We start from the raw sequence: 24,140 nt of genomic DNA, 5'->3' as shown, positions 1-24,140 counted from the left end.
AAGATCAGAAGAAATAAGGTTGATCATTTTTTTATTAGTTATATTCACATTATAAAATATGATAATTTTTTTCACATAAGAAGTTCGCCTATTAAGTTGAGATGGATAAAGGAGCCGTAAATATATTTGATGTATCAATAAGTGATGCTAATGAAAAGCTAATCATTCTAGACAGTCTGTTTTCTTCAAATCAATGGAGACATAAACCAAAAAATAAAGCTATCACAAAAGTATGTAGATATACTTATTAAAAAATACAAGCTCAATAATATACTAATAGGTAATTGGATACTAGTAAAATAAGTTTGGCCAACCATAATTTAAGGGATTCAAAAAAGTTGACTTCATTAATATACTCATTTGCTTTTTAAACTTCAGCCACAATTATTATGCTCTTCTTCTTAGCTTCTTACAAGTCTCATACATTGTTGCCCAATCTTTCGTGACTTGAAGACATTGGGTAAAGGTCTCCACATAATACCGTAGGATTAACTAGGTTTAGTTGAGTAATTACCTTGAATAGTGTAGGCAGGAAAGTTCCTTACAAGAAGGAACTGGTTGAAATAATCAAAGGAATTTTTATATGAAAATATATCATGCTATTAAAAAAATGATACCTTGGAATACTGCCCGATGAAGTCAAGGATTATATATGGAATTTATTTATAGACATTGGGTTTCTTGGATACTTATCTATCCATTTGTGATTTTTTTCTATTTTAACAGTGAATTCCATTTGGAGAGAGGAAGCCATATAGCAACTCCTCGGTAGCATATAAGAGCTTGTGAGATTTGGTTTCCCTAAAACTAGTATGGTGTTTCTATGGTAATTATACTTTCTCCTCGTGACCAAACTGTTAAAAGAAATGCTCTCATTACTCAAAGGTGTGATTTTGGAGCAAGAATCTAAAGAGGCATGGAATAGGCCATGTATATCCTTACCCACCGGACAATTTTTTGCAATAGTAAAGCATCCCTAGGCCTTGCCATCATCTTACACAGAGGTGGTATTGTGCTCCATAATATTAACATAATAATGTGAGTTATATTGGAGTATAGGAACATCTCGATTTGATACTTCAGAACTTAACAAGATACCAAATACTTCATCCATCCACATTCAATAGCTAACTCAACATTAAGTGGCCTACAGATAGATAACCTCAATTATCATCAATAGAAAGTTTAGTGACATCGACAAGTGTCACAGTTGTTATTGTTTGGCTTATCTATAGTACAACTACTTAGTAAATCCAAAGGAAAATGACCATTGTGGTAATAAGATACCATATTTTAACATAAAATGTATTGAATGTTATCATAGTACTCATTCAATAATTACTACATAGATTTTATGAATGAGAGTAGCATGGAACCTTATGCTCCTTGTCTTGTACTGTCATCTTGTACTTCAGAAACCCAATTAATAGTAATGTTAATTTTAACATGAAGAAAGAAATACCATGGGTACTCTACTTGGAGATCCCATTGCGAGAGCTCCAGTTTTTTAATGCATGTATATAAGTTAGTAGGTTGCAACTTTTTTTCAATCCTTAAGTGCACGTAGATAACATTTTTAACAAATAATAGAATACTGGTACAAATAAGCCACACGCTTCATTTTCAATTGGGTCTAACTTGGGTAGTTTATAGGAGAAATTTTTATCCTCTACATTTAGGTTGAAATTGGCTTGTGACATGTTTTCCCTTTCTGGGTGAACTGAGGCTGACAAGGTACTAGTAATCTCATTCTCGCATAAGTGCTTGATAGTGGAGTGAAATGTTGCTTGTAACAAAAATCCACACACTTTACTACTTAGTACCTCTTTGAGCTCTATATCAATTTGATTAAGCCACAAAAGGAGGTTTGTAAAGCATCATAAATATGGATGTCTATTTACCATAACTCTCTTAATACTTGTGACATTTTCATTTGTTCATTCTATCACTAAATCACTATTTTTTAGTGAATGATTATTTTGTCAAAGGTAGTGGAGGCACTTCTAGAATTACTTTAGGTAGAGTACTTAAGATGAACATGAATTTATCATTATAGATGTCAAATAAAATTTCAATACTGAGAACCTTGAAAAATGGTGGCACATTCATAAGCCATATATAGAAATAGTACAAATCAAATGAATTCCCAATTTTGTGAGTTACCAACTTCCTGCCTACCTAATCCTGCATTTATTTCCATTCCATTGGATGATATAACTACAAAAGTTATAAAAAAAAATTAACAACCCATATTTATGACTGAAAACAAAAGTATCTGGAACAAACATATATGTAGAAAAATAATAGTAGATAGAAAAGGAACTTATGGACAAGATGAGATGAAATCTAAAGAAATTGTTATTGCAAGTGCTCGTGATGAAGAGTGAGAATCTATATATCTAAAAATAAAATAATGTTAAGAGTGCTCGTAATGAAGAATAACATCTATATAACCTAGATTTCTGGACTGTGAAGTTGTTGCAAGTAACATCGCACAACATGATTTCCATTTGAGTTCTTTATGAGAGCAGAACATCAAGTTTAAATGAAGATACAATCATAGAAAACTATTGTGGAGTCTTAATAATCTCTACCAATTTTTGTACAACTTGAGTGCTACAAGTTTACAATAATAAGGAAGTTAAACTAGTGCAAAAATACAAATTGTAGCTAACATCCTCTGACAATATGAGACACAATCCATGCCTAAGTAGTTTGTCTCACATAAGAAGAAATACATAATAAAAATTAATCAAATATGAAACAGTAAGAATAAGCTTCAACATGATAGAAAAATACTCATTTCATATATGATATACCTAAATTAACAATCCCCATTAGATCACAATTGTTATACTTCCTTTTTTCCCTTTGTTTAAAAAAGAAAAAACAACCTACCATAGAATTCTCGAAGATTTGCTTTTCTTTCATATGTAGACAATGTTGTTGTTCCATCTGAATAGACCTGCTAAATGGAAACACGGTAGTATTAGAAAGAATAAAGAAATAAACAATATTTCAGTGAATTGAACCACCATGAAATTCCACTATCAAAGATAAATAATAAATACAATAAAAAAATAATAGCTAGTGAATAATTAAAAATATTATATTTTTTTATATTGTAGAGGTACTCTGGGTTTTACAAAAGGGGACTCATATTTGAAGGAGTAATTTTCATAGTTATTCATATAATATTGAGAAATTATATTGCATAACCTAGATGACAATCATATTATTCAATATAATTTAGTTGAATTTCAAGCTTGGAAAACAATGAAACAATTCCTAGAGAAGAAAAATCAAGCATCAGACCTTATATATCAATATGTATAGAAGTCCAAATGTGCTTTCTATATTATAATCAACCGAGTGTACAAGAAAAATGAACAAATGTGTTATGGGGTTGTATGATAATCTCATTTGAACATAAGCGCCATCATAATCCCTAGCATAATTTTGATTATTTTATTCTGGATTCACCAAAATCTTCGAAGAGCCTTAATATAATTCAAAAAACAAAAAGGGAAAAAAAGACTATTTGGAAAAGAACATAAAAGTGAAAATGAAAAATTATTCAAGTGAGGTACTTAGATAATAATGTTTAATAATTGTTCATTTTCACTTAAACACATTTAGATGATATTAAATTTTTTGTCTTCCCATTCTTTTGGATCAATATCTGACCATCCAAAATTGGTTGCATATATAAAGATAGTTAACACATTGTCACTGGTCAACCATCACACTTTAGTTTCATAAGAAAACGATCCATGCTCATAATGCACACAGTAGCTACAAATAATGCACACAATATGAAAATTCAGAACCAACCTCAGAAAACGCCATGCAATTGATGAGTTGTATACTTGTACAAAATCCTTGTATCTTTGAGAAAAAAATAATAGCACACCACATTTCTCCATCTTATAAAAACTTAGATGGCCCATTTAAATCAAAACCACATAATTTATTTTATTAAGTGTGTGCAAATGACCGATTGGACCATCATGTGAACAAATAGAAACACATAAGCTACTCGTGGTGATAAAATTAGAGGCATATGGCCATGAAATTGGCACCTATGTTATGCTTGAAAGTGTTTCACAACTTGATGAAAAGAGAAATAGGGGTATAACCAATTTCCCCTTTCATTTATAAATTCGATCCCGAGGCCTGTGGGTTATGGGCCCACAAACCCTATCGAAAGCGTTAATGATGGTTTTTTTCTTAAAAACCTGGGAAACACAACTTTATTGAGTTTTCCTTTATAAATCGGGACTGCACCACTTTAGTGCAATTACACAGAAAAAAAACGGGATACACGGTAAAACACACTCCGAACACATAACGCGGATCGCAAATTTTATACGCCCACGACTATAGTTATCGTCGGGTCCACCTCTTGATCCATCCCTTTTCGCTGTGCCACTCCTCCGACCTCCGATCGGTCCGATCTTCGATTGCCGATCGGCTTATCGACAATATCGCATTATCGGCGCATCGCCGTATTGGCGTCCCATTGTCGCCAGCCTTTGACCTCCTGAATTACGATTAGTGATCCCATCGGGACCGTCAATCTAAATTTCAATCAGATAGTTGCGATTTAATCGCATATCACTATCTCTCTATTACAAAGGCCCATTCTAGTTCTTGTTCCAATGGTTTCCACCAACGTGATAAAGCGGCAATTGCTTATCGTGAATCCTTAAGGCATGAGGCCCATCCCTGTATAAAACAATCCACCGATGCGATAAGACTCCTATGCATTCACTCTTGTTTCTTGTTTTGTTGATGGACTTACGCTATGCTCGGCTTCCTCTGCCATACTCAGCCACTTACATTGTTATCACTCCATACAACAGTTAAAGATATTTTAGATCGCCATCGATCCTTTTAGTGATCAATGGTCGATCAAACTTGCACACGTAACGTGCAAACTATCTATACGAAACACACACAGATGCACAATTTCAACACTTAAACACATTTATATATTATACATGGCATAATTACAAGCTAAGGCATTTTAGTCTTAGAACAGTTTCTCACTCGACTACATTTTAATACTCTCAGTTCTACAATATCTATCTATCACTCTCTATATTCCTCTCCTATCTATTTAACACGTGGGCTTGTAATATATATAGAGAAATATTGGATCAGATCACTAAAAGGATCCAATCAGATCTCTCCATGATTTCCTCAACAACCCCTAAATCTATTAACTATATACATACATGGCAAATTACATTTAATTAAGTCCATAATTTAAGCTCTATTTTAACTGAAATTGTCCCTTATGTTGCTCTGATGGTCCACGTCCTCTCGCTCTCTGCTTTGGATTCCTCCTTTAATCAAGAGTGTCAGATGCTCCTGCATCAGACTTCTGAGGCACAAAAAATTATGACCTCCTGGTCATATGCTTCTCCTTATCTTTATCAATTCTACCCACTTCTCAGTGGAACTACCTTCATGATCCTCTGTGAGCTGCAACCAACCTCTGTAGTAATAGTCTTCCTCTGCTACACGATACCTCACCAAGCCCTCCTCACTCAGTCTTTTGGAATCCTTCTAGTTCTCTCTCTAGAACCTCCTCTTGAGCAACACCTTTGCTCCTTCTAGGCTTCTGCAATCTCTCACTCTCTCTTGAGAACACTTCAGCTATCCTCTCTGTCCAATCTCTTGTTGGATTCTTCAGGTTCACTGCCACTTTTCTTCAGAGTGTTTTCCTTACTCTTCCTTCAAGAACACATTTGATTCTTCTCTCATAGCTTATCTTTCTATCCCTTACTGAGATGCTTCATCTGCAACCACAATCTTCAATTTCAATTTGAAACCAAACACACTATCTTACCTCCAAGATGTATGTATGATCTTGTTCTCCCATTCTTATGTATCTTGAATGGATTTCCTGTGTTTGATCTCCAAGTCCTCTTTCCTTCAGAACTTGTACTCAATTAAATGTAATTTTCCATGTGGGTTATGGGCCCACAAACCCTATCGAAAGTGTTAATGATGGCGTTTTCCTTAAAAACCCGCGCAACACAACATTATTGAGTTTTCCTTTATAAATCAGGACTCCACCACTTTAGTGCAATTACACAGAAAACAACAGGATAAACAGGAAAACGCGCTCCGAACACATAATGCAGATCTCAAATTTTATACGCCTGCGACTATAGTTATCGTTAGGTCCGCCTCTTGACCCATCCCTTTCCACTGTGCCACTCCTCTGACCTCCGATCTGCCTGATCTCCGATCATTGATCAACTTATCGGTGATATCGCATTATTGGCCCATCACCGTATCGGCGTCCCATTGCCACCAGCCTTTGACCTCCCGAAATGCGATTAGCGATCCCATTGGGACCGTCGATCTGACTTCCGATCCAATGGTTGCGATTTAATCACATATCGCTATCACTCTATTACAAAGGCCCGTTCCAGTTCTTGTTCCAATGGTTTCCTCCGATATGATAAAGCGACGATTTCTTATCCCGAATCCTTAAGGCATGAGGCCGTCCCTGTATAAAACAATCCGCCGATGCGATAAGACTCTTGTGCATTCACTCTTGTTTCTCATTCTGTTGATGGACTTACGCTACGCTTAGCTTCCTCTGCCATACTCAACCACTTACACTGTTATCACTCCATACAACAGTTAAAGATATTTTAGATCGCCATCGATCCTTTTAGTGATCGATGGTCAATCAAACTTGCACACGGAACATTCAGACTATCTATACGAAACACTCGAACTACATTTGAATACTCTCGGTTCTACAATCTCTATCTATCACTCTCTATATTCCTCTCCTCTCTATTTAACACGCAGGCTTGTAATATATATAGAGAAACATTGGATCGGATCACTGAAAGGATCCGATCAGATATCTCCATGATTTCCTCAACAACCCCTAAATCTCTCAACTATATGCATACATGTCAAACTACATTTAATTAAGTCCATCATTTAAGCTTTGTTTTAGCAGAAATTGTCCCTTGTGTTGCTCCAATGGTCCACGTCCTCTCATTCTCCACTTTGGATTCCTCCTTTAATTGAGAGTGTCGGATGCTCCTGCATCATGACTCAAGAAAATAGTCTTACAAAACAATATTTTCTTTTCATTTTTTTTCTAGGAAGAACTTCAAGAAACATGCCCCAAGTGTAGCACCGCTCGAACTTGCACCTAGGTTAGGTGCTATGTTTCAGGGGTAATATATTTCACCAAAAAGAGATTCTCCCAACCATCTAAAACTCATGCCATATGGGTGGGGAAATAATGGGATTGTATGGTTCAATACAAGGTTTACTTCATAGGTTAACAACTAGCCCCATTCACAAAGCATGACTCATTTTAAGGGCACTAAACATTAAAGAAAGCATGTTTCTTTGCCATTGTGATTTTTTTTAAACTAACATAGCTACCAAAAACTTGCTTCTATGAATATATATGAAACATTATTCATACAAGGCCTATATAAAACTTACCAAATAAACTGATGCTTTAGATCCTCCTGCATGGTATCATTATTGCATACAAAAATGTAACCCCCAAGTATCTCAGTTCTTGTCAACATTTTTGTCAATGGTAGAATCTTAAATATCTTGTCAAATGCATTGTTTCTGTTGTTATTGCGTCGATTTTATTGTTGTGGCAAGGAATATTTTCATTTTGAAATCCATTCAAATCTCCCCCTTGACTCCAACATCTTCTGGCTTCCAATCAAAGCTCATCTGTTTTAGGTTAAGGGTAAGCGTTTCCAACTTGGTTACTTCTAGTTTCCCCTTGTATTTTCCCCTCTGCTTGGCTTCTCCACGGGACCCTGTGGATTTTGATCTATTCATATGGTCCCTGTGGACCTCATATGCTCGGCAAGGGTAAGCAGAGAGGCTGCTAAAGTCTATTAGTGATCATCTGAGGCCATGGGTTTTCCACTAAGCTCTTCCCCAAATTGCCAGAAGGAGTAAGGGTTTTCCATGACTGCTAGCTTTGGGTAATCCAAAACTAAAGTTCACTCAACCTTAATGCCTAATGCTAAACTCTGCAAATTATGAAAATAATTAACAATCGAAGAAAGATATCACAAAAAAAATGTGGATAACCCGAATACCCATAACTTCAGGAGACAAGACACAAACATATGACCACAAGATATTTAAAGTGAAAACAAAAATAAAGGTGCAAAATATGAACTAAACAACCAAACAAAGACATAATAACAAAGAAAAACCATTGAGTGTAAATACACACAGACATTTGATGAATCACTAAAAAATAACACAACCAAACCTGAGAATGCTTGCACAGAAAACCCCAAAAAACTCTATAACAGTAATGCAGTGATCTACAATGTGCAACAAAACAACTGAGACTTTCCAAAGTACATGAACCCTTGGAGCAGTAAATCAAGGAATTGAACCCCAAATCCTCAAACCGAGGTTTGAGATTCGATAATCGAAACAATAAAACCATAGAAGCATTGCACACATAAAAAATAAAATAGTTAATGTAACAACTTTAAAATTCATGTTAGCTCAAGATTTGTGCATCACCAACAAAAAATTCAAACCTGATTGACTTCAATTGTTTCTTATGTCTTTCATCCTTCAACAACTAAGCAAGAAAAATTGGCTAAGCTCCTTTAATGGGAGTCCCATTAAGGGCACATATTTCTTATTTCTGCAATAAATGGAGCTCGTAATGAAGCCACAAAATCCACAAAATCCATTGTGCATTTTCCCACTAGCAAGCGGGATGCTGTGCTCTCAGCCATGAAGAAGAAGAAGAAGCAATTTTGGGTTTTTTCGGAAAGGAGAGCGCAATGGATTTTAAAGTTGTTTTTCAAGGCGCTTGGCAAGCTTGAAGCCCTGACACTTGGCATGCTTGAGCTCGTCAGCAATAGAATTTGTGCTCTGAATTTAGAACAAGCTCACCTCCTCTTGTACCTCAGGAGATAATTCTTAGGTGTGGGGGAACCAGTGCCCGAGACATTTAGAGATTAATTAAAAATAGCTAAATTCAATGGCTGGAAGTACAAGCCATGATGGGTTGCAAGCAAATATTCTAATTCTAAAACCCTAGCCTTCCAAAGAAAAATGGTGACAGAGGCTATGATGGTGGCAAGGTGGAGGTGTAAAGCAGAAAATTGAGGAGACATAATTTTGGAATATGTGCTTTAACTCTGTAGAAAGAATGATGTAAGACTCAGAAAATATGAATGAGGTTCCTGGATATGGAGCGCCCATTAAGGGCTTCAGGATTAGTTTTAATGAGTACAATTACGTAAATTCATCCAAAACTAAACCAAATCACAAGCTGCATCTTACACTATCCAAGAGAGGGAAATACATAAATATGAATGTTGAAACTCAAGAGAAATACAATCACTGCAACTTCCCAATTCTGGAATCAACTGCAATTTCATCTTCAAATTTCACAGGGAATGTTTGGTTTACATTTCTAGTGATGGAAGATTGTGGCCTTCCGAACCCCTTCCCCATCTAACTCCTAAGCTTTTATTTCTGCCTCCTAGCCTAACTATGAAATCAATTTTGAAACTAACTTTTGAAAATAGTTAATAAACTATTTTTAGAACAGTTATGAAAACTATTTTGGTTTTGAATTTTTTTTTTTTCAAAATTATTACATTACAAAATATATATATATATATATTAAATACCAATCTTTTCTTTAAAAAAAATGAACTCTGAGCGCATCTGAAATTTTACATCATATACTTATACATTTTGGGCATTTAAATTAACTACAAACATTAGTATTGGGGCCCAAATCTTATCGCCGATTCATAACCTCGTTGTGGTTTTCAAGAAACAACAAAGCCCACCGCCGAGGGCACATTTGGTGGTTTCTTGAGATGAGGAGAGTGACCCCGTGATAATTAATAGCCATCGATTTTTTAAATAGGAGGTTTGAGAAAATCATCTACCAGAGCACACCTCTGTATAAACCCTGTGCAATTTATGCCAACAGGATTATTTTACTCAGGCGAAGAATAATGTGAGCTATCAATATGAAACACTAAACATTGCCATCAACTTTATACCATCGGTTCCAGGCTGGGAAACAATTGGAAATACTGCATCCTTAACCAAACATATCAGGAAAAGGCCTGGATTAATAAACACATCCAACACCTCATCTCACAATTTCGTTCAACTAAGTTTGTCAAAGTTTCAATAAGAAGCTTTTTAATTTCTCCAGTAAGCATTCTTCCAGCTCCATATTCTTGTTTAATGTTTTCGACCCACCTCAAGATTTGCCCCAAATTCCCTATGATTTTCTATGTTATCTCCACCTTCTGAGAAGGCATATTTATTCACCTTGTTCTTGAGGTCCTTCGCAGAATCATATACATATATTATTAGAGTGGAATCACTTATAGACATTTTTCTTGTCTTCCCCTGATTCAATGTAACACATATAGTAATTCTAACCATGTTCCTGTAGAAGGCTCCCCAACATAGTCAAAATCATAAAATATGAATGTTCTTGAAATATCAAAATGATTTGCAATTATATATTTGGCATTTTCACGGGCAAGTCTCCGACTCTCCTCAATAGTAAGATTCTTCCACATGCATTTCTCATCATCAGTGACTTGTATTACAAGTGGTAATTTGAATGCATCTTGTAAATATTTTGTAAACATAAATGGCACAAGATGTTCCCAATGCAAAGCTTCAGATGAAGATCCTCTGCCAATATATAAATAATTATTTTCTCCTTTCTCAAATGCATTGAAAATCTTGTCAAATTCCCTGTGAGAAAGGAAAACACCATGGCGGAGGAAGACACGGGCAGGCTTGCCAGTGTGCTTCATCACCCTTTCGATAATTGATTGATACAGTTTTGGACAGCCGCATTGCTCAATGATCTTGTCATGGTCAATGTGCCCTCCCACTTCAGCAGCTACTTCACAGTTCTAATTTCCACAACAATGAAAATTTTATCATCGCAATCCAGCAATTCATAGATTGGACCAAACACCAGAGATGTTGTGATCCCTACAAATTCTTTTGACCGAATTAAAACCCCTTCGTATATCACAAGGAGTAGCATGGTCCAAAATTATTCCACCTTCACAATTTCAGATTTTAATTTATCAATTTACAGATGCAAGTTGATTCTCCTATTTCCAGAGTTTCTTTCGTGTCTGCTGTAATTCATCCCTCTCTATTTTAAGACTGGAAAAATATCGATGGCACTTACAAATAAGTGATTCTTGATCTTTCATTTCTGTTGAGTGAGCCTCCATATTTTTCTTCCAATTATAACTAGGATCGTTTGTTTCGCCATAATAAAATTTCTTCAAGTCTCGTCCGAGAATGAATACAAATCGAATTACAGTGAGCCGCCCAAAGCGTGGAGGGTGTTTTTTATGAAAATTAGTGTTTGAAGGAACTCAGAAAACATGTCAAACCGCTTCAAATTTCTGGAAATTTCCTACGCGAAATTCAGTTGGGGCCTTTCTGCTCAAAACCCAGATCGCCGATCTTTTAAATATTTCTTTGTTTGCTCGAAAATCGATCCTGAAATTCACAACCTCGAGATGCCTACGTTTTTCCACACTGTAAATCTGGTACCATAACTGTATGCAAAGTTTTTTTCAGATAGAAAATCCATATATGGCCGTAGCTCTCATGATTACAATATGGCCGAAGCCAGTCAGAATACGGCCAAAGCCAGGCAAAATACGGCCGAAGCCGGCAGATACGACAGAGCCGTCACAAATCGCAGAAGGGCAGACCTCCGCAGGGTTCCAACTCGGCTGGGGAGCGAAAGCCATCCGCCCCCGCCGTCTTATCATGCACTCTGGGTGCAACTGTATGCAAAGTTATTCTGATATTTTTGATAGTTCATTGAGAAATAATTCAATAACTTCAAAAGAGACATGGTTTGTTTGTAAGACAAATTCGATTCTCAAGAAACACCCCTTGACATGCCATATGAGATGTACTAGAACTTATGCTGCTTCTTTTCGACCACCTTCATCGATTCTTATCTTTTCCATTTTAGAATTTAACAACTCACTTTCACCAGTTGGAATAGATATCTGCTCTTCAGCAGATTTCCTTTCACTATTATTACATCTATCAGAAAATAAAGATTTTGCTTCATAAGTGTTGTTACTTCTCTGCCAAGACAGACCATCTCCTCCTTAAGAAAGGGTTCTTCTTACCAATAAGAGAATAAATCAATGCATCCATGAGTTTCCGATTCGGTTGCAAAATGAGTAACACTACAAAACCAACATGTTGAAACATCTCACACAAGAAAGTATTTTTAATGACAATTCCATTGAAAATCTCTAAAAGCATTCAGAAAGTTGAATATCTTTACGGATGAGTAGATCACATCATTCAACGACTGTCCTCAAATATTTTCTACTCTTATTTCTTTCACTAAAGCAATGTTTGACTGTAAGACTTTAGTGTATAAAATATTTTGTGGATGCTCCAGCAATACACCATTTACTTTATTAAATGATAGAAATCTGTAACACAAGTTCAATGCGGAAACAACGATGAGGGAAATGGAAAACAGGTTCTCCATACGTGATACAACTTACATATTGATCCACTGGACCAAGAACGAGATCATAAATTCCCTCCGCAGCAAGGCTTATATGCACTTTATCAACTTCACTTAACACCACATCCTCGGATATTTATCTACAAGTAAAAATCTTTTAAAACACCCCAAATAGAATTTTTATCTTTTGTGGTAAATGGGCATCTTTCTTTAGGCAAGTAACTTTTCAGAAGAGTTTTAATACCATATATTTTCAAAAAACATTCTTTACTACTTTCTTCCCATTCTGCCTTTAGAATATCAGTGGCATTACTATTCAGGTTCCACCAAATTTGCAAAATTTTAATCTTGTGCTCGAACTTTCTTGAGGATATTTGATACTTCAGTTGTGCTAGAATGAGATACAACATCTGGCTCCAACTGAGGACAACACTTTGCACGCAAATTGCTCAGAAATCCAGATCAATGGCCTTAGTTGGGCACAGAGTTCAGAATTCTGAAAACTGAAATCTCTCATTTTTTTACCTAAAAACCTTTCCAAACATGTCTGCAACTAGGACTGTGACCCTTATTCATCAACTAAAAACTAAACTAAAAAATTAGCTTATTTGTGTACAGGTTCCTAAATATGTATATGACTGAACTCATTCAGGTTAAGTACCTTCCAATGGCACCAGCCCAACAACTGGGTACTAGACCTTGTGCCTGCCCACTGCTGTGATTCAGAAAATAAAATTGGTATGCACCATAGAATATTTTTAGACAAAACGTTTAGCACATACCCCACAAATGATATTTGTTGTTGACTAGAGAATGTTTGAAATATAGTCAGCGACTGAACCATAAAGTTTATGTGAGGATATTTCAGCTGCGTGCTTCTCCTAAGAAATTTGTCGACACTTTTCATGAACAAGACAGTTATACTCACTTTTTAACTCCTGAACTTTGGATTGTACAACAACCCGCTTCTTTGCATAATCAGACGAAAGAACTTTTGCTTCAGAAATATTCTTGTATAAAATTGTGTTCAATTTTTCACACATTTCCATAGAAGCACAATTGATTTGAATATAAAAATTTGAAGATGGTGCCATGTGTTCTGGTTCAACAAATTGTTGGTGTAACAAATTTTTGCTAGAAACAAAGAAATTTTCATTACTGCGAGCAAGGTGCTCTGTGTAATGTGAGTATTCCCCTTCAATTTTTGCAACATTTCCTTCAAGAAACACCATGTCATTTTAATTACTGCGAGCAAGGTGCTCTGTGTAATGTGAGTATTCCCCTTCAATTTTTGCAACATTTCCTTCAAGAAACACCATGTCAGATCCATTCATTAATTCCTGAAATGGGAAATGGTTTGCTACATAAGTAACATTATTTTGTTGAGGCAATTTGTTTAATTCATAATAATTTAACTTACAACCTTTAAAATTTGAGGAAGGAAAGTTTAGATCGGATGATTGTTCTTTTGATTCCTCCTTGTACTGATTTATTTCCAGATTTGCAAAAATATTTTGACAGGGAAGTTTCCTATATGCTCATAGATTATCCTCAATTTCTTGTGCATAGAGAAACATTTGATCCATAGTGCAAGGCTTCCTTTCCCTAAGAAAAAATTCCAATTCAAGAGGATGAGATGTTAAATAATACACCATGGCAACAACTTTAGGAGGTTAAATTTGTTTTGACATGCTAAAATAAATTTTTTGAAACCTCCTATGAAACTCAGTGACAAATTCATTGTTCTACCACTTGATAGTATATAATTCCAATAGGTGTTTTTCTTGCCCCAATATCTAAGAAGGATATCCTGAAAACCATGGCATGAAATAATTGAACTTGCCTCCAAATGTTGGAACCATTGATGAGCTTCTTTCTTTAATGTATGGCAAAAAAACCTCAAAACCAAATCTTCATAAATAATTCATGAAATAATTGAACTTGCCTCCAAATGTTGGAACCATTGATGAGCTTCTTTCTTTAATGTATGGCAAAACAACCTCAAAACCAAATCTTCATAAATAATTTAAAATTTGTTTCTCTGTAGATAAACTTGGCTGAAATTTGAAGCTTTTTAAAGGATACCGATGAACTGCTTCAAGGGTTTGAAAATTTCCCTAATTTTGAAATGAAAAGAAAAGGGTTGATTGTGAGGCAAGGTGGTGGCTACCAAAGATATTGAATCATCACCTTTATACCTAGAATGTGACTAATTATCTTCAGGAATTGTAATGCAACAATCATCTCTCCTCTCATTTTTAGGAGATACAGTTGTGCCGAGATTGATAAATCAAGAAGAAGGAAGATCTTATTTTTCCAATGAAGAACGTACTTCTTGGGATTTACAATCTTCTGAGAATATAAAGAAGGAAATAATATTTTTAATGTTAAGGGTAAATTAAACCACATAGCTGATAATAAAAAATAAGATTTCCTTAAAATCCCTGAAAGCCTCATACTCTTTTCATGTGTTTTCCTCATTTTCTTGCTAGCAAAATCGTAATTCAATGAAGCCTTCGTTAGTGGATTCACCCGGTGAATAATAAACAGCCAATTTCATATTTAAATATTATTCACCATCAAGAAATAGATCTTTAATACCCAGGGAAAAATAAATTCGTGTCTTCGTTCCTGGGCAACGACGCCAAAAAAAGCTGGCTTTGGGGGAACCAGTGCCTGAGACATTTAGAGATTAATTAAAACAATTAAATTCAATGGATGGAAATACAGACCATGAGGGCTTGCAAGCAAATCTTCTAATTTTGAAACCCTAGACTTCCAAAGCAGAATGGCCAGAGAGGTTATGGTGGATGTGTAAAGCAAAAAATGGAAGAGACAAAATTTTGGGATAGGAAATTAAGAATCCATGGTTTAACTTTGTAGAAAGAATGCTGTAAGATTGAGAAAATATGGATGAGGTTCTTGGATGTGGAGCACCCATTAAGGGCTTAACGATTAATTTTAATGAGTACAATTAAGTAAATTCTTCCAAAACTAAACCAAAGCACTAACTTCATCTTACACTATCCAAGGCAAGAAATACATAAATATGAATGATGAAACTCAAGAGAAAGAGAATCACTTCAACTTCCCAATGCTGGAATCAAACTACAATTTCATCTTTAGATTTTAGAAGGAATGTTTGGTTTACATTTCCAGTGATGGATGATTGTGGCCTTCCAAACCGTTTCCCATCTAACTCCTAGCTTTCATTTATACCTTCTACCCTAAAGCTCAAATTATTTTTTAAACTCTGAATTCTGAAAATAGTTAATAAACTATTTTTAGAACAGTTGTAAAAATTATTTTCTTTTGAAATTTTCTTTTTTGAAATTATTGCATTACAAAATTAATACCACATACATTACAAATGTACAATATTAAATACAACTCTTTTCTTTAAAAAAAAAATGAACTCAGAGCGCTTATGAAATTTCACATCATAGTCTGATAAATTTTGGGAATTTAAATTAACTATAAACATTAATTATGTGGGCCCGACTCTTATCACCCATTCATAACCCCATTGTGGTTTTGAGGAAACAACAAAACCACACCCGATGGCGCCTTTGGTGGTTTCTTGAGATGAGGAGAGAGCTCTCTAGATAATTAATAGCCATCGAATTCTTAAATAGGAGGTTTGAGAAAATCATCTACAGGAGAACACCTCTGTATAAACCCGTGCAATTTGTGCCACCAAGACTATTTAAATTAGGTGAAGAATAATGTGAGCAATCAATCTTAAATGTTGGACACTGCCAACAATTTTATACCATTTTTTCCACGCTGTAAAGAATTTTGGTATACTGCATCCTTAACCAAACATATCAGCAAAAGGCCTTGGAGTCGTAAATACATCCACCACCTCATTTGTTACTGTAACTCAAACTTAACGGTGTCGTTCAACTAAGTTTGTCAAAATTTCAATAGAATCTTTTTAACTTCCCCAGTAAGCATTCTTCCATCTCCATATTCTTGTTTAATGTTTTTCGATTCTGCATCATCCTCAAGAAAGAAGCTAAGATACTTTACTGATCTATCCACCTCGATATTTGCCCCGAATTTCCAATGATTTTCTATGTTATCTCCACCTTCTGAGAAGACATATTTATTCACCTTGTTGTTGATGTCCTTGGCAGAAACAGATACATATATTATTGTAATGGAATCACTTGCTGACATTTTTCCTGTCTCCCCCTAATTCAAGGTAACACATTTAGTAATTCTAACCATGTTCCTGTAGAAGGCTCCCCAACATAGTCAAAATCAAAAAATATGAATGTCTTGAAATATCAAAACGATTTTCAATTATATCTTTCGCATTTTCACGGGCAAGTCTCTGACTCTCTTCAATAGTAAGATTCATCCACATGCATTTCTCATCATCAGTGACTTGATTTACAAGTGGTACTTTGAATGCATCATGTAAATATTTTGTAAACATAAATGGCACAAGATGTTTCCCAATGCAAAGCTTCAGATGAAGGTCCTTTCCCAATATATAATTATTGTTTTTCTCCTTTCTCAAATGCATCAAGAATCTTGTCAAATTCCCTGTGAGCGAAGAAAACACTGCGATGGAGGAAGAGATGGGTAGGCTTGCCAGTGAGTTTCTACACCCTTTCGACAATTGATTGATATAGGTTTTGACAGCCGCATTGCACAATGAGATTGTCATAGTAAATGTGCCCTCCCACATTAGCAGATACTTCGCAGTTGTAATTGTCACAGCAGTGAAACAATTATCATCACAATCTAGGAATTTACATATTGGACCAAACACAGGAGAGATGTTGTGATCCCTGCAAATTCTTCTGACTGAAATAAGTATCCTTCGTATATCACCAGGAGAAGCATGGTCCAAACTTATTTTTCCTTCACAATTTCGGATTTTAATTTATCAATTTATATATGCAAGTTCATTCTCCTGTTTCCAGAGTTTCTTTCGAGTCTCTTGTAATTCATCCATCTCTATTTTAAGACTAGCAAAATCTCTCTGGCACATAGAAATAAGTGATTCTTGATCTTGCATTTCTACTCAGAGATCCTCCATATTTTTCTTCCAATTATAACTAGGATTGTTTTCTTCGCCATAATAAAATTCCTTCAAGTCTCGTCCGAGAATGAATATAAATCGAATTATAGTGAGTCACCCATAGTGTGCAGGGCATTTTTTATGAAAACTAGTGTTCGAAGGAACTCAAAAAACATGTGTAACCGCTTCGAATTTCTGGAAATTTCCCGCCTTAAAGTTAACTGGGACCTTTCTGCCCAAAACCTAGATCACAAAGTTTTTAAATTTTTCTCTGTTTACTCGAAAATCGATCTCGAAATTCACTACCTCGAGATGTCTGCGTTTTTCCACAATAGAAATTTGGTACCATAACTGTATCCAAAGTTGTTCTGATAATTTTGATAGTTTATTGAGAAATAGTTCAATAACTTCAAAAGAGACATGGTTTATATGTAGGCCAAATTAGATTCTCAAGAAACAACCTCTGACATGCCATATGAGATGTACTCGAACTGATGCTTATGCTTTTGCACCACCTTCATTGATTTTTATCTTTTCCATTTTAGAATTTAACAACTCACTTTCAACACTTGGAATAGATATCTGCTCTTCAGCAGATTTCCTTTTACTATTAATACTTCTATCATAAAATAAAGATTTTGCTTCACAAGCGTTGTTACTTCTCTGCCAAGATAGACCCTCTCCTCCTTAAGAAAGGGTTCTTCTTACCAATAAGAGCATCAATCAATGTATCCATGAGTTTCTAATTATGTTGCAAAATGAATAAGTAACACTACAAGAACCAACATTTTGAAACATCGCACACAACAGAGCACCTCTTTTTAACGACAATTCCACTGAAAATCTCTCAAAGCATTCGGAAAGTCAGATATCTTTACAGATGAGTAGACATCATTCACTGACTGTCCACCAATATTTTATGCTTTTATTGACTTCGCTAAAGCAATGTTTGACTCTAAGACTTTATTGTATAAAATATTTTGTGTATAAAATATTTTGTGGATGCACCAGCCATACACCATTTACTTTATTAGATGACCGAAATATGTAACACAAGTTCAATGTGGCAACGCTGACCAGGGCAATGGACAACAGGTTCTCCATAGATGATACAATTTCCGTATTGATACATCAGACCAACAACTAGATCATAAAGTCCCTCAGCAACAAGCCTTATATGCACTTTATAAACTTCACTTAACACCACATCCTCAAATATTTCCATACAAGTAAGAAGCTTTGAAAACACCCCAAATAGAATTTTTATCTTTCATCCTAAATGGGCGTCTTTTTTTAGGTAAGTAACTTTTCACAAGAGTTTTAATACCATAGAGTTTCAATAAACACTGTTACTGCTTTCTTCCCATTCTGTCTTTAGAATATCAACAGCGATACTATTCACCTCCCATAAAATTTGCAAAATTTTAATCTTGTGTCGGAACTTTTTTTTTTTTTTTTTGAAGATATTTGATATTTAGGCTGTGCGAATGAGCTACAACAACTCCGATAGGATGACCCATTCTTTTTTTCTGGCTGGAGCTAATCAACCTGCCATAGGGCAAGAAATGCCCGGTTATATGCAGGCTGGATAACCCAATAACACGCGCGCACCTATTTTTTATTTATCTAATCTCCGCGCACGATGTTATCTGATTATCCAACTTGTATATAACCGGGCATTTGACAAGCTGATTAGCTCTTGTCATTCTTTTTGCTAGAAGTATATTACTGCGATGAGGGAATGAGGAGTACAAGACTGAGATTGTAATGAGTAACCGAGGAGTTCAATGACCGACCCTCTGAAACAACAACAGAGGTTGACGTATCGCCTCGAACTTCGTAGCCCTGGTGTTGGCGGCGGCCTTACGTCACCCTCAAATAAATTTGAAAACTCAAGGTTAAACTTTGCAAAAGTTAAAAACACACGATCACTAAAACAAAACTTCAATGATTTAACACATAAGGTTGTTGAAACTTTTCCATGGTTAATAACTCATTGATAGAGTTTAACATCTTTTACTACGTCGATTTTTACTGTGTTTAGGTCTCTTCCATGTACTCCACAATCAACATGCAACACTTCGATGCAACTCTAAAACACTTACGAGTTCAACTTTAATTATTCAACCAATCAACAACTTTATTAAGCACAATTCTGCTCTAGTTAATCAATACACAATCAACCTGCAACACTTCGATGCAACTCTAAAACACTTAATACGAGTTCAACTTTAATTATTCAACCAATCTAACACCTTTATTAAGCACAATTCTGCTCTAGTTATTCAATAATTAAATTAGTCATTATATCTTTTATTAGTTATGTAGATAAGTTTTTTTTCAGAGAGAAAATCCACATATGGCCGAAGCCAGCAGAATTTACCGCCGAAGTCAGCTGAATACGGCATAGCCTATAGAAATCGCCCAGCGAGGGGCCGCCGCAAGACTCGATCACGGCTGAGAGTACGAAAGCCAACCGCCCCAGCCGTTATGTAGACAAGTTTAACTTCAAATATTCAACCAATCCACAACTTTATTAAGCACAATTCTGTTCGAGTTAATCAATAATTGAATTAGTCACTATATCCTTTATTAGTATGTAATTAATTCACTTAAATGGAGGCTCCAATAAAAATGTAAAATTTATTGGTGAATCAAATACTTCAAAAACCAATTTTTTTTATTATATTAAAATAATATTTGTTACCTTCTTCAAGAAATCTATTACTATAATCTTGTCTTTTTAAAATTAACTGTGTTTCCATTAAAATTGTCAATTTATAAATATAATTTTGAAAACCTAATCTTAACCCAACATTAATAAAATCTTAAAGATAAAAACCTCTTTCTACATTAATATTTTGTGTCATATCTCACCAAATTTATAACGCAAACTATAACTAAATGAAGTAATGTAAACCGAATCAACGAGTAATTATGTTTCGCAATATATGTAGCTATATGCTAAGCTAATAAGAATTAGGCATACGAAAGACTCTGGAAATGGATTGTAACATCAGGAAAACAGAGTTAAGATCAAAGGGCTGGAGGCTGTCCCCTTTGGTTACACTTTGTTTACACCGCAAGGTTAGAATACTTGCTTTTCTTTGGTCATCATTCTTTCTGTAAGTTTGGAAAAGAAAATTCATTTAACATGTTGACCTCATTTCTGGAGATTTTTAGCTGACATTTGCGCACGAGATATCTCAGCGCATAAAATATTGCGGGATTGCAACTTCAAACTTTGGCAGGCCTGTTCACTGACTGTGAGAGTTGGCCGAAATCGTAGTTGGATTTCTCCCGTTCAGAATTGATGTAAAATGATCGATAAACGACTGCAGCTCATTCCACGACGACCCTCCCTCTGCGACGGCACTTCCAGCAGCATCTCTGAGTTCCTTGGCTCTCTTTCTCATTTCCATTGCCTCTTCATCATTCGCCATCACTCGTCTGATCGCTTTCTCAACCTCTTCTGCCGTGACTAACTCATTCTCGTCCGCCTTTGTCCACTTCTTCACTTCGACGCCCACCTTCAACTCCTTCGCCACCAATATCGAGTTGGCAAATTGGTCCGAATGTTGCGGCCAACCCACCATTGGAACACCCGCGCTTATGCTTTCCAACGTCGAGTTCCACCCGCAGTGCGTTAAGAAACATCCGGTGGACTCATGCGATAAGACATCAAGCTGAGGCGCCCAGTTTCTCGCCACGAAACCGCGTCCTGCGATTCGGCGCTCGTACCCTTCTGGAAGCAGCTCGCTAATCCAGTCAACCTGCGCTTCATCCAACGCTGTGAAACGAGGGGTATCTGCAACCCTGATTACCCAAAGGAAGGGCTGTTGGCTCGCCTCTAGCCCTCCAGACAATTCCTGGATTTGTTGGCGCGAAAGAGAACACAATGTACCAAACGAAACATAAACGACTGAAGCCGGAGCTTGGCCGTCCAGCCATCTCAAGCAACTTCCAACATCTGAATTACCCTTCTTACCCGTCCAAATTGATTGGGGAAGAAGAGGGCCGATCGCCCACAGAGGCTTCTCACCGTAATGTTCTTGGCGTATTTCCTGCAGGTCATCCATGAATTGAGATTCCAGACCGCGAAAACTGTTCATGAGATGTCCTGTCGCGAGTGCTAGACTTTCTGCTCTGCCGCGAGATATGGCAGTAATAAAGCTGTCCGGGAAGCACCGTTTGTATGATATAACGCATTCCGGAATTCCAGTCCCCTTCGCCCTTATCGCCGAGAAATAGGCGTTGACGCAACTGAAAATGTAGGCAGGGACTTGGTGTTTTGCCGCCACAGTCTGAACCCACCCCAGCAACACGTCATGCACAATCACAATCCTATTGGAATTGGAGAGGCAGAGGCTCTGTATCAGCCGATCGAAAGGCTCTCGGAGATCTTCCCAAGCCTCAATCAGAGAAACAACGTCCTGGGGAAATACATGGTCCTCATTTTGAAGATTGGGCGGCTGCACATCTGGTAAGGAGGGCATGGGCAATTCGTAGAAACGAATGGCAAAGTGATCAGGATTCCATCCCTGAACGCGATGCCGAACTTGTTGAATGTAAAAAGAAGTGGTGACATAGAGGACATCTAGTCCTTGCGCGGCTATCGCCCTGGAGAGATGGAGCAATTGATTTAGGTGTCCCTGAGCTGGAAATGGCACCATTAACACCTGTATGGCCGGTGCTGTTGCGTCTAACAGAGATCGTGAATCAGTGGCCTCCATAAAATATGGTAGACACCCAGATTCTTGTAACCTACAAGAAGCTGCGTTTGTTTTATGAACCTAAAGCTCGTACTTGCAAACGCTGCAATAACGCTGCGATGCACAAGGACCACTCAAATTATATATACCTAATTTTTCTAAACCCACTCCACAGCACAAGCCCACCTTGGTCCGATATATTTTGGTTAAGCTTCCGTACTCCATTAGGAATTCCGAATCCCCTGATAAAAACGTCTCTCGCACGCATTTTTCAATGAGGATATATTTTTATTTTGAATTTGCCTGATCTAAGGAAGCTTTAAATATGTCTGTGTTCGCTTTTTTTAAGATTTTAATAAAATTTGGCAGAATTTTTTTAGAAATCTAGTTTACAATTGCTATTATTTTTTAAAATTTTGAGTGTCACACGGTCTTTAACCAGCTTAATCCTGAATCCATTTCTACCCTAACAAAATAATATTCAATCACCAAATTTATTAAAAAAAGGGGACAGATTTGAAGACAATAAAATTCAACCACCAAATTTAGTAAAATAAAAACCAGATTTCAACAATTTTTTAAAGCCCTGCAAAATTTGCAGCCTCCGTAGAAAATGCCCAATTAACTTTAATATGGCACGGTAGTCGGGATTGGAGGAATGTAAGTGGCCACATCCAGTTTGGAAATAAGACGGGTATATGCGTATATTTCATGTCTAATGTTGCGTAATTAAATTGACCCTAAATTTTAGGAATATTTTGAATAATATGGCACGGTAGTCGGGATTGGAGGAATGTAAGTGGCCACATCCAGTTTGGAAATAAGACGGGTATATGCGTATATTTCATGTCTAATGTTGCGTAATTAAATTGACCCTAAATTTTAGGAATATTTTGAATATAATAAACAAAATAGTTAAAACAATTAAATTTTAACAAGTAAACCTGTTTTCAAGTTCCAGCTTTGATCGAGTGGAGTCAATCTCCTCACGTTCAAACGATGAATCCGGCGAGAGTAGAACCCTGTATCTGAATGTGGAGGTGGTAAAGCTGTGGTACTTGTGCCGTGCCATCCAACGTAGACATGACAAGCATTCGTTATTGTTAAATGGGTAATTAGAATTAAGAGTTTTTGACGTAAGGAAATTTTTTATATGGGGTTTAGCAGTACACGTACATAGTAAATAACAAAATGCAGTAAATAACAAAGTGACACCAAGTTAGTGGGGGCACGTTAAGCATTATTCATGACGTGAGAAAATCCTATTTGTGATGTAATGATGATGTTGGATTTTTAGATTTTATAAGAAAGCTACTTAAAATCAAAATCTTTGAAAATAACTCATAGACACATAAATACAATTATTGTGCACCATAATTTAAGAAGTATCTACATAAAAAATGGATATCCTTGAAAATAACCTAGTCACATAAATACAATTATTATCTACCATAATTTAATCAAATATCTATATAAAAAATGGATAGGAACAAGATGTAAATAAAGGTGTAGTCTAACTTATAGATGAAATAGACATTTTCATAGAATCCGGAAAAATAATTTTAAGAAATAATGTGATCATTTTTTGTTTAGAATGCATTTTTGAATTTACAAATAGATTTAGCTCCATGAAAAACCCTTTGGGTATTCAAAATTCTGCAAATTAAATAACTTAAACTTATGTTTTTAGAAATATATGTTCGGTTTTGATTAAAATTAACTAGAAAACATGTCTTGAAAAAAGGTCATTTCATCTATAAATTAGACTACCATAAATAAATATATTTACCAAGAGTTTCTACCCAACATTATTTACGTGTTCATTAGCACTTTA

General features: G+C 35.9%; 1 protein-coding gene and 3 pseudogenes across 1 annotated transcript; all 4 read right to left on the bottom strand.

Annotated features, from left to right (window-relative positions):
* Positions 1-7,490: 7,490 nt before the first annotated feature.
* Positions 7,491-7,985, bottom strand: LOC149191227 (uncharacterized; annotated as a pseudogene).
* Positions 7,986-10,257: 2,272 nt separating this feature from the next.
* LOC149191226 (tryptophan--tRNA ligase, cytoplasmic pseudogene) lies at positions 10,258-11,813 on the bottom strand (annotated as a pseudogene).
* A 4,943-nt stretch (positions 11,814-16,756) lies between these two features.
* LOC149191225 (tryptophan--tRNA ligase, cytoplasmic pseudogene) lies at positions 16,757-20,002 on the bottom strand (annotated as a pseudogene).
* Positions 20,003-20,845: 843 nt separating this feature from the next.
* Positions 20,846-22,327, bottom strand: LOC149191224 (zeatin O-glucosyltransferase-like). The gene has a single exon (XM_089413547.1). It carries the CDS (start codon positions 22,325-22,327, stop codon positions 20,852-20,854), a length of 1,476 nt encoding a protein of 491 aa, XP_089269673.1. The 3' UTR covers positions 20,846-20,851.
* Positions 22,328-24,140: the final 1,813 nt, after the last annotated feature.

Source organism: Pinus tabuliformis, chromosome 3_1 (genome assembly GCF_031772625.1).
Source record: "Pinus tabuliformis cultivar Carrire ecotype Pingquan chromosome 3_1, CPIR1, whole genome shotgun sequence".
Taxonomy (NCBI): Eukaryota; Viridiplantae; Streptophyta; class Pinopsida; order Pinales; family Pinaceae; genus Pinus; species Pinus tabuliformis.
Note: the sequence above shows the minus strand (reverse complement) of the source record. Positions and strands in the feature narration are given on the sequence as shown.